General features: G+C 41.2%; 1 protein-coding gene across 7 annotated transcripts in view; it reads right to left on the bottom strand.

Annotated features, from left to right (window-relative positions):
- ppfia1 (PTPRF interacting protein alpha 1) overlaps window positions 1–13407 on the bottom strand; it is an 81587-nt gene that overhangs the window by 3016 nt on the left and 65164 nt on the right. For 5 of the 7 annotated variants that reach the window (XM_082182150.1, XM_082182151.1, XM_082182149.1 and 2 more), the window contains 5 exons: window positions 10418–10515; window positions 10160–10335; window positions 8961–9029; window positions 8728–8887; window positions 4620–4684 (listed from right to left, as the gene is read on the bottom strand). In XM_082182150.1, the coding sequence (XP_082038276.1) occupies window positions 4629–4684; window positions 8728–8887; window positions 8961–9029; window positions 10160–10335; window positions 10418–10515 (559 nt within the window). In that variant the 3' untranslated portion in view covers window positions 4620–4628. Of the gene's footprint in view, window positions 1–4619; window positions 4685–8727; window positions 8888–8960; window positions 9030–9161; window positions 10080–10128; window positions 10336–10417; window positions 10516–13407 lie in introns of those variants that run through there. The other 2 variants (XM_082182152.1, XM_082182154.1) reach the window with 2 other exon arrangements.

The raw sequence follows: 13407 nt of genomic DNA, 5'->3' as shown, positions 1-13407 counted from the left end.
AGCCTCCAACTACACAGGGCCCAGAGGTGTTGTACCTCATTTCCCTCCTTCTGGGAACAGTAGTTACAAGCATAACTCAATATTCCCATTCAGTCGGTCAACTCGGTACAACACATGACTATGGGACATATATTCACACCCCGCCAAGTCGCTGAACTAAACGTAAGGGACCAGAACCGCAACATAACCCTTTTTCAAGAGAGCAATGGCCCCTGGTTAAAGAACCCCTGCGGTGAGCACAGACTGAGTGACCATCACCGCTGTGACATCTAGCCGGTACACTGGACAAACCTGCGCAGTGACACCTATAACTGGCATCCGCACGAGAATCTTAAACCAAGCCCATGACATTTCCTTGCCCTAGAGTGCGCACACACCCCTCCAGGCAGAACCAACTCTGCTATAGACAGCTTTCTACAATCCAATGTGAAAGACATTGCTTAGATAGCGGCTTCTCACTGGCCGAGTTGGAAAACATGACAAAAGGTGGTCAGACGAGCGTTTAGCCTGTATCTGCACAGTGTACCTGCGTATAACACCCGCACAGGCACAAAGCAAGTCTTCTGTGTTACAGGGCAGCTCGAACAAGAGAGCACTCCCGACATGACCTTAGGCATGTACACCGCGTTCGGACGCAACACCACCAAACGCACATTGGGTGCAAAAGGAATGCGCATGAAGTTTACCAACGACATGGTAGCATCCTTATATTCAAGGATTCTAAAGGCTCAAAATGGAGGTTAACACACAGCCTCCAGGTCTACCATCAGGTCATGATGGCACTATTAAATTTTGTAACGAACCTAAAAACGCTGACCTTAAAGCAGGGTCCGAAATTAACACCCGCCAAGTGCCAAATGCGGGTAGATTTTCTGTTTGGCGAGTAAATCTCAAAAGGCTATTCGCCACACTGGCGGGTGAATGTTCATACCAAAATATGAAATTTTAAGCGCGCACGCGCTCTTCTGCCTCCAAGAACGAGCAGAGAGAGCGTGCGCGCGCGCGTGCGAGAGAGAGAATAAGTATAAGTAACCGAGTACGTTCTTCCTTCCCTTCCACATGAGTCAGGTAACAAAACTGACAAAATTTTTTTTTACTTCACCCCAATGATAATATTTCATATATTTCTCACATTTTGATCAATATATATATATATATATATATATATAGATTCTTTTTTTTATTATACATTTCAAATTTTGCTCTGGACAATTTTTTATGTTTGTATTCAACATAATAGGCCTACCTAATTATCTCAATTAAAAGTACTGAAATTAATGTATATGTGACAAAAAAAAGGCTGTTTATTATTTTGGCCGGTAAAAAATATGCTTGGCTGGTGGATTTTTTCATCTACCAGTCCCCGTGGCAGGTGAGCCAAAAAGTTAATTTCGGACCCTGCCTTAAAGTACAAAGTATACTATCTGCGTTACGCACATCATCCGTATGACGTAATTTGCGTCTGAGTGACTTGCTCGCTTGGGAACAAAATTCACCAGCAAGTGTGCACGGCGAACGTGTCTTTCCGCGCTCAAGGCCGCCAGAGTAGTATACTTTGAAAGGCTCGCACACTCAACTGTGCACAAGATGTAGCGGAATATGGAAACAAAGTTCCCTAGCAAGTGCACGCGCAGAACACGTCTTTCTGTCCTTATGGCTAAAGGAGTATACCCTGAAAGGCTCGCGCTCCAAACTGTGCGTGAGACGGAGCGGAACGCTGGAGTTCCACGATCGTCAAAGCACCGTCCGTGTGACGTTATCACCACCATCAGGAGAGTCTGCGGATGTCCGCGCACGCCACCCGTGTGCAGCCCAATGTTTGTGACCGCAAAGGTGCACACACAACAGCGCATGTGCGAGTGACATGAACGAAGAATTTATACAGCCCGTTTCTTATGTACTGCCGTACACCCAAAGCTTCACAATCACGTCAGGGGTCTCTCCTCAACCAACCGCAGTATGCAGCATCCATGCGGCGGGAGCCCCAGTTAAATAGGAGAAAGAGCACTTGAAAACCAAAGCACTCGAAAAGCAAACACACTAGATCCTTCCACCCACGCGGCCAAAGGAGTATACTTTGAAAGGCTCACGCTCTCAACTGTCAGTGAGACAGAGGGATAAAAAAATGTGTATACCCGGGCCTTTAAGGAACCAAAGATGCGCGCTTTGCCGCAGCACCGTTAATGTGCTCATGACAAGCCGCAACGGTTGTCCAATAAAGTTCCAACGTGGAATGGGAGTGACTCAGCTTCGGAGAAGAAATCAGTATCCCCTCAATCGGGCACTGATGCGGCGATACAAATCTTCGCCCGCACCAAGCTTCAAATACTCGCTACATCAACGCAACGTAATTCACTTCGAAATGCAAGCGCTCTGTTTTGTAGCTTCAATCAGACTCTCCCTCCCTCAACAGGTCGACCCCTAGAGACCACAGTATAAGGGGGACTACTCAAAGTTTATGTGTCGCTCTTACAACACTGGTGTCACCACTCTCTTTTTTTTATTTTATTTTTTTAACCACTCTCCTCTAACAGAGTTTCTTGTTCGTGACGTGACGCATTTGTTGTCAATACTACACATGATGTAACTCTGCCCAGGGAAACTCCTTGTCAACAGATTGAGGTTTCCTAGGGTGGAACAGTAGGTATCGGGGTCTGCACAACGGCATATGCTTGTCGCGTAGCCTACAGCAAGCTATCGAGCGCTGGCACTGCACATACAAAGAGGATAATCCAGCTGTACTACTGCTATCGAGGCCATGAGCCCCAGCAGTCTTAATACTGTAAGAAGAAAACGTGCTTGCCTCCCCAGCTAGACCGAGATTTAACAGACCGAGAAATAATAGCCATGTCTTCAAGCCAGGAGCAGTTTGTTCAAATAGGTGAACAATCTGATGGCACATCACTGCTTCTGCACATCTTGCAGATATGCACAGCGCTATATGGACCTAAAACTTGTAGGCAAGCCCCTCGACGGAGACCTCAGAACATTTTCTATGCTCCGGGTGGATTGTGGCAATATGCATCAGCAAATCCACCGATGTATGCCATATCCGAGGATGCAGAGGGCATAACAGGTGACATCCTGCAAGTGTTTTTCATTGTTTGTTCATCTGCTGTAAATCTAAGATAAGGGGCAAAATCCAGTTTTTTTTTTATTAACGGAATTAACGGCTGAAAAACCTCTTCCTCCACCTTCGCTTGTGGCAAAACCTGAATTGCCTTTTATTTTTATTTTAGCTGAGGAGAACACTGATTTCCCCCCTCAGTACTGGGAAAGCCCTCTCGGACACCGAAGTTGCAGTTACTCCACCGAAACAGAGGGGGGCGCGAGAGAGACCGCAGTCGACAGCCCCACTGAAGAAGCCACGGTGTTCTGTGCGCGTGCCATCACGGCTCGAGGCAGACAGCTAGGGTTCCCAGGCGTCAACTCGCCCTAGGGAACCCCAAGTCCTTTTGCAAACATCGCTCAGCTGTATGTTGCATATCACTACATTTTCCTCTGTCAGCACACGGGACAGACTGTGAGATTAGCGATTCTAATACATTCTTATTGTTTTGACAAGCAAACAAAGGCCTTGTATGGTAAACATTTATTTTATTGACAACATACTTAAATGAACCTGCTATCTTGCAGGGTTATTTCTACCCAATCTGGATAGATCTAAAGGCGAGTTCCCAGCACTGTTTCTACAGGAGACAAATAGAACCCGCAAGCTTCTCTGGATCAGGCCAGTTCACTCAACCGACAAACTTTGTTGCCACTCTCCAAAACAGATCAATGCAAGAGCCATCACTTCACATCCACCCACCTCGGGGGAGCCGTGATCTGTCCTGCTTAAAAAGAAACAGTATATATCGTCAGAGCTTTCCTCGCCCACATCCAGAGAAAGAATTCAGACTCAGGGCAGTCAGAGGAACCTTGTCGTGAACACTCCGCCACTCCTCGGCCTAAAGAGTGTGCTGATGCTGAACAGAGTTCGGCCTTACATTTTAAATATAATAATAATAAATAATAATAATAATAATAATAATATAACTTTAAGGATCCGCGGGAACCCTGCAATAACTGATGAAATCCGAAAGGTTTCTGAACCCCACACAGGCCACAACCTAACCTCTTATAAGACCCAGAAAAGTAAAGACATCGTTAAAATAGTCCATGTGACTACAGTGGTTCAACCTTAATGTCATGAAGCGACGAGAATACTTTTTGAACGCAAAAAAACAAACAAAAAATAACGACTTTAACAATTTCTTATCCTCCATGTCAGTGTGCTAATCTGCTAAACCGTGCAGCGCCTCCGGGTTCCAGAACGCCGGCTCATGGACTGTTTCAACGACGTCTTTACTGCCTTTCTGGCCCTTGAAAGGTCAATGATGTTCGTGCCTATGGCTGGTTCAGAAACCTCTTGGATTTTATTTAGTTCAAAGTATCTTCATTTGTGTTGCGAAGATGAACGAAGGTCTTACTGGTCTGGAACAACATTCCAACATGAATTATTCATCTAAAGGCTGCTCTCAGCAGTGTTGCTGCACCAGGACGTTCACTAATGATAGAGATCTTGGCCGTGAGTATCTGGTCATCATGCTCAGATCATGTGCGTAATGAAGGCTCACCTGGTTAGATCAGCAGGAGTATGTTCTGACTGCGGCCGAGTCCAGACGCTGAACTCCACTCACACCTGCAGCGCCACACACATGCATTAGTCACACACACACACACACACACACACACACACACACACACACACACACACACACACACACACACAAGCATGTTAAACGCACATAAGCGCTGACATGAGCTACACACACGTCCAGTGTTGGGGAAAGTTACTTTGAAAAGTAATGCATTACAATATTGCGTTACTCTAAAAAAAAAAAGTAACTAGTTGCGTTAGTTACCTTTTATGAAAAGTAATGCGTTACATTACTTTTGCGTTACTTTTTCTCACCTAGGATGGGCTTGTTTGTTTGTTTTTTAATAACAATAAAAAAAACTTCTATTTTTGGGTAAATTAAGCCCCTTTCACACCAGAAGGGAAGTGAATAATCCTCAGTGTGAAGGAAATGCATATTTACAGTAGAGGTAGCGTACAGTAGAAGTACAGAAGAGTACAGTAGAGTATAGTATAGTATAATAGAGTAGAGTATAGTAGAGATAGAGTACAGTAGTGTACAGTAGAGTACAGTAGCGTAGAGTACAGTAGAGGTAGAGTACAGTAGAGGTAGCGTACAGTAGAGTACAGAAGAGTACAGTAGAGTATAGTATAGTAGAGTACAGAAGAGTACAGTAGAGGTAGCGTACAGTAGAGTAGAGTACAGAAGAGTAGAGAAGAGTACAGAAGAGTACAGTAGAGTATAGTATAGTAGAGTCGAGCGCAGAAGAGTATAGTATAGTAGAGTATAGTAGAGCAGAGTATAGTATAGTATAGAAGAGTATAGTAGAGTACAGTAGAGTAGAGTACAGTAGAGTACAGTAGAGGTAGAGTACAGTATAGTATAGTAGAGTACAGTATAGTATAGTGGAGTACAGTAGAGGTAGAGTACAGTAGAGTACAGTAGAGGTAGAGTACAGTAGAGTATAGTAGAGTGCAGTAGAGTATAGTATAGTAGAGTACAGTAGAGGCAGAGTACAGTAGAGGCAGAGTGCAGTAGAGGCAGAGTACAGTAGAGTATAGTAGATTAGAGAACAGAAGAGTATAGTAGAGTAGATTATAGTATAGTAGAGTACAGTAGAGCACAGTATAGAAGAGTACAGAAGAGTAGAGTAGAATTAGAGTACAGTAGAGTATAGTAGAGTACAGTAGATTAGAGTACAGAAGAGTATAGTAGAGTACAGAAGAGTACAGTAGAGTATAGTAGAGTACAGAAGAGTATAGTATAGTAGAGTACAGTAGAGTAGAGTAGAGTACAGAAGAGTAGAGTAGAGTACAGTAGAGGTAGAGTACAGTAGAGTAGATTAGAGTATAGTATAATAGAGTACAGTGGATTATAGTATAGTAGAGTGGAGTACAGTAGAGGTAGAGTACAGTAGAGTATAGTAGAGAATAGTACAGTACAGAAGAGTACAGTAGAGGTAGAGTACAGTATAGTAGAGTGCAGTAGAGTATAGTATAGTACAGTAGAGCTAGAGTACAGTACAGTAGAGTATAGTAGAGTACAGTAGAGGTACAGTACAGTACAGTACAGAAGTAGTAGAGTAGATTATAGTATAGTAGAGTACAGTAGAGTATAGTATAGTATATAAGAGTACAGTAGAGGTAGCGTACAGTAGAGTAGAGTACAGTAAAGTAGAGTATAGTAGATCAGAGTACAGAAGAGTATAGTATAGTACAGTAGAGGTAGTGTACAATAGAGTACAGTACAGTAGATTACAGTAGAGTATAGTAGAGTACAGTAGAGGTAGTGTACAGTAGAGGTAGAGTACAGTATATTACAATAGAGTAGAGATAGTAGTGTACAGTACAGTAGAGTACAGTAGAATACAGTAGAGTAAGTATAGTAGAGTACAGTAGAGTAGAGTACAGTAGATTACAGTAGAGTAAGTATAGTAGAGTACAGTAGAGGTAGTGTACAGTAGAGTGGAGTACAGTAGAGTAGAGATAGTAGTGTACAGTAGAGTAGAGTACAGTAGAGTAAGTATAGTAGAGTACAGTAAAGTATAGTATAGTAGAGGTAGTGTAAAGTATAGTAGAGTACAGCAGAGGTAGTGTACAGTAGAGTAGAGTACAGTAGAGTATAGTAACGTAGAGGTAGTGTATAGTAGAGTACAGTAGAGTATAGTAGAGTACAGTAGAGGTAGTGTATAGTAGAGCACAGTACAGTACAGTAGAGGTAGTGTACATTAGAGTAGAGTACAGTAGAGGTAGTGTACAGTAGAGTATAGTAGAGCACAGTAGAGGTAGTGTACAGTAGAGTACAGTAGAGGTAGAGTACAGTAGAGTAGAGTATAGTCAAGTAGAAGTAGTGTACAGTAGAGTATAGTAGAGTACAGTAGAGTAGAGTACAGTAGATTACAGTAGAGGTAGAGTACAGTAGATTAGAGTAGATTACAGTAGAGATAGAGTACAGTAGATTAGAGTATAGGACAGTAGAGTAGAGTACAGTAGTGTACAGTAGAGGGTGTCGCTCAAACAAACCTTTCAGCAATTCTGGATTAAAGAACAATAGGATACAGGAGAAGGAAGTTCAACACTCTTATTTCTAATTCTAATCTAAAGTAATTTTTGCTTATTAGAATGGTTAAATTAGATCATCATAAGCCTAACCCTAAGGTCAACAGCAAAGACATTCCTTATCAAAGTGAGATTAAATACATAAAGTATATTTGTGTAATTTAATATAGTTAATTATAAAAGTTTTGCGTAAAATTCTGAGATCGCATTTTACTGTTTTTATTAATTTATTTCGTGCAAGTGAGACGAGTAAATGCATGTTCACATTTAGTCGAACTACAATAACCATCATGCTTACACCGCGAATACAACACCTCACTTTATTTCTCTCAACATGGGGACAGGAGAGCTGTCAGTCAATAAATGTGAAAAAGTAACTTGGATATTTTGTTGTAAATTTTAAAAGTAATGCATTACTTTACTAGTTACTTGAAAAAGTAATCTGATTACGTAACTCGAGTTACTTGTAATGAGTTCCCCCAACACTGCACTAGGGTGACCACCATCAAACAAACCAAATGTGGGACGATTGTAAGTTTGTGTGGGACAATGTGGGACATTTTACCAACACTAAAACATAAACCACCCCTGTGTTTCTGCACCCTTCAGACTGATTATCTTTAAAGATGGACTTTTTTGTTCTTTTTTTTTTTATTATTATATAATGTCTAACTTAATAAAAAAACATTTGAATTCTGCCTTTCAGCTGATAAAAATTCTTTGTTCTTTAGTCCTTTCCAGAAAACACCATTAGCCTACATCACAATGTAACATGTCTTTATTTGACATGTCATTTAAATTCAACATCACTGAGCCCAAAGGCAGCGGCATCATGCAGATCACTATTTTATAAACAGTTCTGACCAAGTCCAATTAAAATCCAGCAAAATAAAACAATGAACAAATAAAATATAAAACAACATGAAATTAGATCATTGACAGTCTTATATATTAAGAATATATTAAACCAAGAACTTTCATATTTTTAGAAAGGATGTGAATTTAAACAACCACAGCAGGCAACAAGTTGATCAATTCTGTTAAATTAAATTGTTTAATTTAATTAATTATTAATTATTTAGTTATTTAACAATTAAGTTCATTTTAATTGACCGAATTATCCATTTGTTTTCTGACAAGAAACACAGGGAACGAATCACCGGTCCACATTTTGATTGACAGCTGTCACAACCTACTAGTGACTGTGTTTACTCCTTTCTTTTCAACCATTGGATAGGATTTAAAAAAAGGCTGTTGTGTTTGTACTTCTGACGAAGCGCTGTTAAATAGCCTATAGGTCAAAACCTACACCGCAAAAAGAATAAATAAAATGCTTTCTTAAAAAGGCAAAAGAACACACGCACGTTTTCTTAATATAATAATTAAAAACCAATAGACCGATGAAAATGCGGGACATATTCTCAATATGCGATGTGCGGGACAAGGGGTGAAAATGCAGTGCAGTACAACGCAAAGCGGGACGGGTGGTCACCCTACACTGCACACGTGTAACACGCGCTAACAGGCGGAGCCGCTCGCTCACGTACCGTCCAGCTGCGGTTTCTTGGCCATCAGAGCGGAGTCGCCAGCGCTCACCCGGAAGCTAGCCGGCAGCGTGTCCGAGGCGCTCACGCTCATCCCGCGCACGTCTTTGGGCCGAAACTTCTTCCTCCAGGACGGCGCGCGCCGGAAGTTCTTGTCGTCGTCCTGCGGAGGAACAGCTATGATGTGAAGCGCTCAGATCTGATTGGGTTAGACTGATGAACCAGACTCAACTCACCTCGTCCGGTCTGCGCTCGGTGCCAGCGCCGATCAGGTGACCGTACTCGTGCTCCAGGAGCGCTCGCGCCTGCGGGGACACGGCACAGTCAGCGGACAATATATCCAACGCAAACAATCAAAGATTCTATTTCTATTTGCACAGAACAGTCAAAGTAGAGCGAAACGGACGAGTTCAATGATCACTGAAATCTGACTGATTCAAACACAGCTGATGGGATTCCGGCTATCGGATTGGACCAAATATGGAAAAAGAATTCTGAAATCTGATTAGAAATGCAATAAAACTAAAATTAGCCAAATACTACAATCAGGGTTCGTACAGATACTGTAAAATGAAATTCCAGGACTTTTAAGGACTTTTTAAGCACTACTTTTTTGGTTTTCAAGGACTACAATGAGAGATCTCACTAATCAAACAATATCTTTATTATCTTTCAAATTCTATTAAATACCAACAAAATGGTACAAATAAAATGCTGCACAAGCAATGACCTTAGTAACTTTAACCATTGAAAGTATTCGACAAAGATATTCAAACTGATTTTTTTCCTTCCATTAATATTTGATTGACCTGAAGAATGAAAGCTTTATCATATACTAGGATATTTATATGAGCAATATCACAATCATAGCCATGTAAAATGGCTCTATATCTATATCAATTTATTTTGTGTGAAAAGATTGTTTTATCGATAAAAATACACACTAATTTTACATTTTTCTTTCAATAATTAAAGCAAGTTTCAATTACCTTTTCATAAATATGGATGTTTTCAAGGGTTTTCCAGGACTTAAATTTCCAAAAGTCAAATTCTAGTAATTCAAGCACTTTAAGCACCTTGTACGAACCCTGTACAATGTTTGTATCATGTACTATACATATTTACATTTGCACTTGATTTGTTTAAACATTAGTAGAAGACTATCTATTACGTGAATTGCAGGTTATCGTGTCCGACTACAAACGCAGAAGGAACTGTGGTGTCTGACCTATGACCTGTGTTTGACCTCTGTGACCTGTGTCTGATCTCTGTGACCTGTGTCTGACCTCTGTGACCTGTGTCTGACCTCTGTGACCTGTGTCTGACCTGTGTGACCTGTGTCTGACCTCTGTGACCTGTGTCTGATCTCTGTGACCTGTGTCTGATCTCTGTGACCTGTGTGACCTGTGTCTGACCTCTGTGACCTGTATCTGACCTGTGTGCACTGCGTCGGGATCTGCAGAAGTAGAGCCAAGGCGTTGTGGTCGAAGGACTCGTCCAGGGCGATGAGCGCTCCATGAACACCGCTCTCCAGAAGATTGCTGGCGTAATCCTTCAACCCGATGGCCTGAATCCAGCTGACCACACGCTCGTTCGACCACACCAGCACATCTGCACACACACACACACAAGCGTTAAAGGACACAACACGACCACACAGAGGTGAAAATAAAGGAGAAAAACAAGCGCTCACCTTTGACATCAACCTGTGACTCCTCACGCCTTCGCTCAAGGTCTTTCCGGTCATAGTTCAATCGTCTCAAACACATTACACCACACTGAAAACTGTTCCTACAGAGAGAGAGAGAGCACCACAAACACACAGTGATGAGGAATCAGCCCATAAAATACACCAGTAGGTTTCAGCAGGCAAATGCCATTCAATTTATGTATGCATGTATGTATGTGTGTATGTATTAATGCATTCATGTATGCATGGATGTATGCATGGATGTACGCATGGATGTACGCATGGATGTACGCATGTATGTATGGAAGGATGTATGTATGTATGTATGTATGCATGTATGGAAGGATGTATGTATGTATGTATGTATGTATGTATGAATGTATGAATGTATGCATGAATGTATGCATGGATGTATTTACATTTACATTTATTCATTTAGCTGACGCTTTTATCCAAAGCGACTTACAATTGCTATATATGTCAGAGGTCGCACGCCTCTGGAGCAACTAGGGGTTAAGTGTCTTGCTCAGGGACACATTGGTGTCTCACAGTGGATTCGAACTAGGGTTGGGCGATGTCCCCTAAATTGGCAGTTGACGATGTTTACAGTAAAACATCGCGATGGACGATGATATCGTCGGGGGGGGGGGGGGGGGGGGGGTGCTGACGATCACGAAGAGACAGGGAGAGTGCACATTGTAGCTACTTACATCTACTGTGTTTACGCAACGGGAATACTCGGCTTGGCATTTTGAAATGTTTATTTGGCCGTTCAGGCGCGCAACCGAAGACAAAGACTACTATGTTGCGCTCGGAGCGCGTGCGCAGCATCCTGTCAGTAGAATTCAGTTCTCTTTCGCGGCTTATCGTGCTTTTAATATTTCTTTTCAATAGCACATCCTGCTCTTTTCTTTCTCATTCATGTTTTGTTATTAACTTTACATAATCGTCAACTGAAATCTGCGCGGATTAGCAACAATACGATACATTTATAGGACATAAAGGGTCTCTGCGGCAAAAGTGAAAGTACCAGCGGCCAACGGGTGAAATGTTTCTCTTTGCACAGCAAAGCACGGGCTTCAATAAAAGGATATATTAAAGTTTATAAAGCCTACTTTTACATTTTCATTGCTGTTTTAAAATGAATTTCGCCATCACCTTAAACAAGCTGCTCTGCTTGAATCCCAGTGCAGGAGCTGTAACTGTTAGGTTACCACAGAAACGTAAGCGTTTGGTTGATTGCTGTGGTGACTCGTGACACTCGCGAACAGCACTGAACACACACGTCTTATTTTTTTTTATCGTTTGTTGGTAAAGGGTGAGAGACCTTGCGAGCCACACGAGCCATAGGTTCCCAACCACTGGTGTACACACGAAAACGAACTGCCGTGAGACTGGGCTGGTCTGACAGGGTGGGGGGGGGCGTGGCATCACGATGGTGGCTCTCCATCGTGATGTCGGTCAGCCATCACGATGGACGTTGATATCGTCCATCGGCACAACCCTAATTCGAACCCGGGTCTCTCACACCAAAGGCATGTGTCTTATCCTTTGCGCCACCACCCCTCATAAAATACACGTGTGCATGGATGTATGGATGTATGGATGTATATGTATGTATGTCTGCATGTATGTATGTATGTATGTATGTATGTATGTCTGCATGTATGTATGTATGTATGGAAGGATGGATGGATGGATGCATGGATGTATGTATGTATATCTGCATGTATGTATGTATGTATGTATGAATGAATGTATGCATGGATGTATATGTATGTATGTATGTATGTATATGGAAGTATGCATGCATGTATGCATGTATGTATGTATGTATGTATGAATGTATGCATGTATGTATGTATATGTATGTATGTCTGCATGTATGTCTGTATGTATGTATATGTATGTATGTCTGCATGTATGTATGTATGTATGTATGTATGTATGTATGTATGTCTGCATGTATGTATGTATGTATGGAAGGATGGATGGATGGATGCATGGATGTATGTATGTATATCTGCATGTATGTATGTATGTATGTATGTATGTATGTATGAATGAATGTATGCATGGATGTATATGTATGTATGTATGTATGTATATGGAAGTATGCATGCATGTATGTATGTATGTATGTATGTATGTATGTATGTATGAATGAATGTATGCATGTATGTATGTATATGTATGTATGTCTGCATGTATGTCTGTATGTATGTATGTCTGCATGTATGTATGTATGTATGTATGTATGTCTGCATGTATGTATGTATGTATGGAAGGATGGATGGATGGATGCATGGATGTATGTATGTATATCTGCATGTATGTATGTATGTATGTATGTATGAATGAATGTATGTATGTATGTATATGGAAGTATGCATGCATGTATGTATGTATGTATGTATGTATATGTATGTATGTCTGCATGAATGTATGTATGTCTGCATGTATGTATGTATGAATATGTATGTATGAATGTATGCATGGATGTATGGATGGATGTATGCATGTATGTATGTATATGGAAGTATGCATGCATGCATGCATGTATGTATGTATGCATGTATGTATGTGTGTATGCATGTATGTATGTATGTATGTATGCATGCATGTATGCATGTATGCATGTATGCATGTATGCATGTATGTATGTATGTATGAATGAATGTATGTATGTATGTATGCATGCATGTGTGTATGTATGTATGTGTGTATGTATGTATGTATCAGAGTTTCCGCTAGAAAAAAATGGTGCCGGTCAAAGTGACCGGCAGAGATTTCGTTTTCCGGACATTTTGATGATATGCCGGTCAAATATTGCCTCTTAATTAGTCAAGTTGAGGAAAACTGGAGGCAGGCTATGTAACTTAAAAAAATGACATAATCAGGCCGTATAGAAAGCAACATGTTTATTAGCCTAACTTTCAAATAGACGGAAAAAAAACATGAACGTCCGATTGGCGTCAATCAACGCCAATTGT

This window comes from Leuciscus leuciscus, assembly GCF_965113295.1.
Source record: "Leuciscus leuciscus genome assembly, chromosome: 10".
Classification (NCBI taxonomy): Eukaryota; Metazoa; Chordata; class Actinopteri; order Cypriniformes; family Leuciscidae; genus Leuciscus; species Leuciscus leuciscus.
Note: the sequence above shows the minus strand (reverse complement) of the source record. Positions and strands in the feature narration are given on the sequence as shown.